The sequence below is a fragment of the Clupea harengus genome, chromosome 17 (assembly GCF_900700415.2).
Source record: "Clupea harengus chromosome 17, Ch_v2.0.2, whole genome shotgun sequence".
Taxonomy (NCBI): Eukaryota; Metazoa; Chordata; class Actinopteri; order Clupeiformes; family Clupeidae; genus Clupea; species Clupea harengus.
In genome coordinates, this window is record NC_045168.1 from 11,701,864 (window position 1) to 11,707,700 (window position 5,837).

Consider the following 5,837-nt stretch of genomic DNA (forward strand, 5'->3'; position numbering starts at 1 on the left):
AGCCTGTCCCTGTAACACAGTCCTTGTGACCATTCCCACAGCTACTGGTTATAGGTTACCTTAGGGTAGGGAAAGAATATAAAAGCAAATGTGCATCATAGGTTACCGGTTACGCCTGTGAGTGGTGGTCAGTGAGGCTACAGCAGGTTAATGTCCTGAGCGTTGGAATGTGGCTAAATTACATAGCTGACCATTAGGCTATCTGATGAAATGACAGTGTGCCCTGGGGCTAAGGGCCAACTGAACTGGCTGCAGAATGCAGAGAAGGAGAATGGAGCGCTTAAGATTTTTACGTATGGTTGGTATCTGCCTTTAAAGGTATCTAAGAAATGGACTGGTGGCAGAGGCAAGGCTCCTGATAACCCTGAGGCTGGCCCAGAGGCACTGCCAGAGGTGCAATCTACAGCAGGTCTACCAGGAATCAGCATGGGTAAATCTCATTTAAATTAGAATGAGATGTTGTAGATAGGTTTCCACGCAAAATAATTCTCCAGAGAATATATTGATTCCTTATCCTAGTGTGTGCTGAAATGGATCTTGCACCACATTTTAGTAGGTTTAAGACTTTATTTTCCATAAAAGAAAGACACCAAGGCCAATGGCTCCAGTAATCAGGGCACCTCTTTTGATCTTCTCACAGGCTTCATCCAGCCACGCGCCGCTTCAGGGAGAGAAAGGGAGAAATGGCAGACGTATACAAGAATATTTCAGTTCATGCAAAGATCACATTATCCCCTTTGTTGTCAAACCAAATAACATTGAGGGCTAAGACATTTCTTAACAGTCCCAACAGTACTATCACTATTCACATAACTATGACTGAAATACACATCATCCAAATACACTGCTCTACCTTAAACCTATGCTCACTGGCTGGTTGTTCTAACATATACCTGTTCTGCCCTGGTGCAAGGTCTTCATCCAGTATACAGAACTGGGTCTGCTCTACCTCCACAGCCTGAACTTCATCAAGTCTAGCCATGCCATCCACCTCAACAACACGGCCCACTTCCTCTCTCTCCTCCTCATGTTTAAGGACCTCCTTAAGCCTGATGAAATCCTTTGCTTCCTCAGTTCTGACAGCCTCCTCCACCTCCTGATGCATCACAGACTCCTTCACCTCCTCAGGATGAGCAGTTGCCCATTTATCTTCCTCAGGTTTAGTTGCCTTTATCTCCAGTTCGATTTCTCTGACTTCCTCGTGTCCAATGGCTGCCTTTATCTCCAGTTCGATGTCTCTGACTTCCTTGTGTCCAATGGCTGCCTTTATCTCCAGTTCGATGTCTCTGACTTCCTTGTGTCCAATGGCAGGCTTCATCTCCTCATGATGGCAGGCTTCCTCGGCCAAAATGCTGGAAATTTCCTTCACATCTTTTTCCTGCTCGAGTTTGATGAGATCCCTCACCTCCTCATGTCTGACAGTTTGCTCTACTTCCTCAAGCATGCCGACCATCTCTATCTTCTCAGGTCTAACAGCCTTGTCCTCCTCATTTACCTCTTCAAGATGGCTGATTTCCTCAGTTTCAACAGTCTCATTAATCCATTTCATGCCTTCTACCTCATCAACCTGGATGAAATCCTTCACCTCCTTATTCCCGGCGACCTCCACTACTTCCTCATGCTTGATGATCTCTGTGATCTCCTCAGGACTCACTTCAATCACCTTCATGCAGTTGATTTTCATCTCCTCAAAGCAGCTATCTTCTTCCACCTCCTCTTTCAGTTCCCATGCAGTGACCTCTGAGCCCATTAGGACGTCATCAACCTCCACATCATCATCAGATTCTTCCTGCTGAATTGGTTAAAAATACGCTGGTTAACATTCTACAGTATGGAAAATTTTAACATGGATTTTAGACAAATAGACAATTATCTTTCACCTCTTTATTTTAACCAGCATCGCCTCTACAGATTAGAATGTCACAAATAAGTACAATTAAGACGGCAGTGTCCCATCAATCTAGATCTACTATTACAAAGCATCACATTGTCCCCAAGATGTGAGGTTGAGCTTTCTGAAAAGTGACATTTAATAGTATTAAAGGGCTGCAATTTTACATGAGGTCTTGAAAACTCACTTGAAATCCAGCCATCAGCCCGAGCTCTTCAGCTAGAGAGAGGCGGTTCTCTGTGGCCACAGAGAAAGTGCCATCCGGGTGCAGGAAACTGCCCTCTTCATTACTGACAATTGAGGAAATTATTTGAATGAATTGATTTCATACAAATCCAGATGGAGACAAAATCAACAGAGGTCAAAAAGAAACTTACACCAGTGCTAATTCCAACTGGTCCTCCAAGTTCTTGACTTCCTCTCTCAGACCCTAAGAAATGCAAAATGAAACACCAGGATAATTCATATCTGGTATCAAAACGACTGTGAAGCAAAATGAATATAAGTAGTGTGTCAGGGTGTACCTGTCCAATGGTGGTCAACTCATCCATGGATGCTTTTTGCTGATTAATCACTACATCTTTCTAAAAATTGTACAAATAGGATATATACGTTAGAAGTCACCTCATTGAATCTGATGTCTGTCTTGTTATATGACTGTGCCGCACACAAGACAGAGGTTTGTATTCTTTCCAAAGAGTTACAGTGCACACATGTTTAGAGAAGACTGAATTATTTTAGCATGGTCAACTTCATATAGGCTACAGAATAGTTTCAGCTTTCTCAACTATGGTATGGTGATTGCAGCCAGCTGTACTGGACACAGTAACTCATTTTCTACATTTCAGGCATGCAATGGCTGACTGCAGCTTTGGCGCATCACTAGTTTGGAGAAAGATACTGTAAAGAGTAAATACATACGTTGTAAATGATTCCATCTCTTTCATCAAGCATCCTTTTTGCTTCCTCCAGTTGTTGCTGCATAGAAAACAACAACAAATATGTGGAAAAATCTAAACAATTACATCCAGAATTCAGTTGTTTGGCACCAGAGGAATTCTGATTATAACTATTTCACAGACCTACCTGTAAAACCTGGATATGCTGACTCAAAGTTTTGATCTTTCTTTTGTCCATCTCCCTCTCAGGCAAAATGTCAGAAATCTAGAACAGGAAACAACTAAATTGATATTTTACCGGCACATTTACAGAAACAGGAAATATAAACAGTATCAGAATTAGGATGTTTTGCATTTCCTTTTACCCAAAACAATACAAACTTATGTTGCCAGGACCTGTGTCAGTATTCACTCTATGAAGTAGTAGCTATATTTGGTGTTGTGCAGTTAAAGTATACCCAGTCACTTTACCTCCTGAGTGATGGCTTCAATCTGGTGACTCAAGGTTTCGTTTCGTATCTCCTGTGAGCACATCACGTCATAACAAAATGATTAAACACTGAATTTACAAAAGAACATTCTCATCATTTCTATTTCTGTTGTGTTGACATATTCACTCACCAGTTTATAATAAGATGCATTGAGGCAGTGATTAATCTTCTCACTCTCGGCTAGTGCTGCCTGGAGCTCATCCATTTCCTCCCTAACCTTCTCCGAACCATGGAGGGCCTGCGTCATACTACACAAGAACATTAAAATTAGCAGCCTTAACATTTAAAAGGATTTTCTAAACAGTAGGCCACTAATTGGACCAGATACCAGGTACTTGCTCAATGAGCTATCCACTTCTTGTAAACTAATAGTCAAACAATGTTTTAATTAGGCCTAATGAAACAATGCTGCCGTCAATGCTGTTTCAATGAGGGGTACACTCCATGCTTCAAAGTCAAAAGTCATGCCGGACTACGTCACTGATGTTGTAACCATGAGTAAATGGGTAACAAGCCAAAGGGTCTCCATAAAAACAGAGGTTGGTTCAAAGATTTATTAAGGACAATTTTATATGGAAATTCATTTTGTTTCTGGCAAAAAGGTCTGATGTTCCAGGGGCCCAAATGTTAACACTCACCTTTTCATCTGATTCTTAAGGGAAGTGACCTCATTTTCCAGGTCAATTTTGGAATCCTCACAGGCGTTTAGGGCCATCTGAAGTCCAGTATTGGCTTTCATAAGCCGGGTCTTGCAGTCCAGAAGATCCACAGTGTGTCTTTTCTCTTGTGGATTCCTAACACAAACATTTGTGTGTTCCAGCATTGATTTCACGTGTGCCACTAAATAACTTTAACTTTCTCATTTAGATTTTTCAATGCCATTGCACTCACAAGTCTGAGGAGCTCCAGATGTCCTGTTCCTCTGCAGCACGTAGAGTATCACTGTCCTCTGAGGTCTCTGTAAATAAAACATATGGAAATTATTTTACATAGATACAGGAATTATACTGAATAGTCAGTATAGACTAACACTCAGGCCTTGTACCTTCAGGTTTACGGGGACTGGCTTCCCCTTGTCCACAGACGCTGCTACCTCCATGTTCCGGCAAAAACGTAAGTGTACTACTGCCAGAAAGAGTGGTAAATAAGCCAAGCCTATCTAGACCACCTGGTTCTGACGAGAATCTTTTCAACATTGTTCCAAAGCAATGTTTTCTGAACTTACTAAACTCACACTAGGATACTATTAAATATTTAGTTAACGAGCAAACAGTAGGCTAGATAATGCGATAATGTACGATTACAAATGTGATGTTTGAGCAGTAGCTGCGATTTATGGTTCTAAATTCCATGACGTCACATACACCATTATGACATATTTCTCGACGCCAAAAAAGCTGCTTCCGCCGTTAATAAATCTATCAGCCTATAGAGGTTAATGTTACTAATATTAATAATTAAAATTCATAAGAGATGTCACTAAACATAAGAGATTCATGGTACTAGAAGGGTGGGCTTACTTGGTCAATTAAAAACGTATCACTTACAACATCTATAAAAGAAAGAGTTGGTGAAAAAGTGACTGAAGAAATATAAATGTATTTAAGAAAAAAAATGTTTTTAAAGCAAGAGGCAAAATGGGGGCCGTTTGTCTGTAACTCACCATTGGACCGCCCGAAAAACCAATGAGCAAAAGGCCAGCGGACAGTCATCTCTGCCCCCAGTGGGCCGACAGTGGTCAACTGGCCTTTTGCCATCAGGGAAGTTTTGTAGGAAAACACCTCACACCAAATTGAATGCACATTACGGTGTATTAAGACATTTGCCAACGAATATCTATAGTCGAAAAATTAGAATGAGGCGTGTAAATAAGTCTCAGACCATCATTTTCACATCTCTGTGAAGGCAGGAAAAATCTCGAGGCGATCATGACATTCTCTGACTATCTCCGCCCTCTAGTGGATAATCTCTCACCGCGTCTCCTACACTGCAGCAGCATATCGTCTGTTTAGTTTAAAAAAAAAAAAAATGATGCTGATTAGTTGCTGAGAAAAAGAAGCAGATCTTACGCAGATCACGTATCAGTCATACATTCTAGCACTAACTTCAAGGAAATTACCCTTGACAATAAGTGAAAAATGAAGAACAGCTACCAACTATACTATTTTTTCCAAGGACATGGAGCTCATCTGCAATCATGGCATATTTTTCATATGTTCTGATATATTTAGCTGTTGCTGTTCTGTCAAACCTTGGGCCTAGCCCCTTCTCTTATCCTCAAAGACTGATGTAACACGTCTGCTCAAGAGTCCATTGTTTCCACGCCATCATCCCCCTTACATTGCCATGCATGTTCACTTGATTTCACTCCCAACCGCCTCTGCCAATTCCTGCCACCTCATAAATGTTAAATATCAAAACTTTGCTGGTGAAATTGCAGAATGTGGATGGAGGTACAGTTTATATTCTAATGGTGGCAACTAAGTATTTAAAATCAAAACAAAACCAAAAAAAACCTACAATTAAATTTTTTTAAAAATGTAAACATAGCTGGGG

At 40.9% G+C, this 5,837-nt stretch overlaps 1 protein-coding gene across 1 annotated transcript; it reads right to left on the minus strand.

Annotated features, from left to right (window-relative positions):
* Positions 1–547: 547 nt before the first annotated feature.
* Positions 548–5,723, minus strand: LOC105889336 (golgin subfamily B member 1-like). The gene is made up of 11 exons (XM_042710270.1): positions 4,173–5,723; positions 3,920–4,075; positions 3,412–3,529; positions 3,262–3,312; positions 2,978–3,055; positions 2,813–2,869; positions 2,416–2,475; positions 2,269–2,321; positions 2,079–2,181; positions 894–1,792; positions 548–661 (listed from the first exon to the last, which is right to left on the minus strand). Exons 2-11 carry the CDS (start codon positions 4,018–4,020, stop codon positions 559–561), a joined length of 1,623 nt encoding a protein of 540 aa, XP_042566204.1. The 5' UTR covers positions 4,021–4,075; positions 4,173–5,723; the 3' UTR covers positions 548–558.
* Between the last annotated feature and the right edge of the window lie 114 nt (positions 5,724–5,837).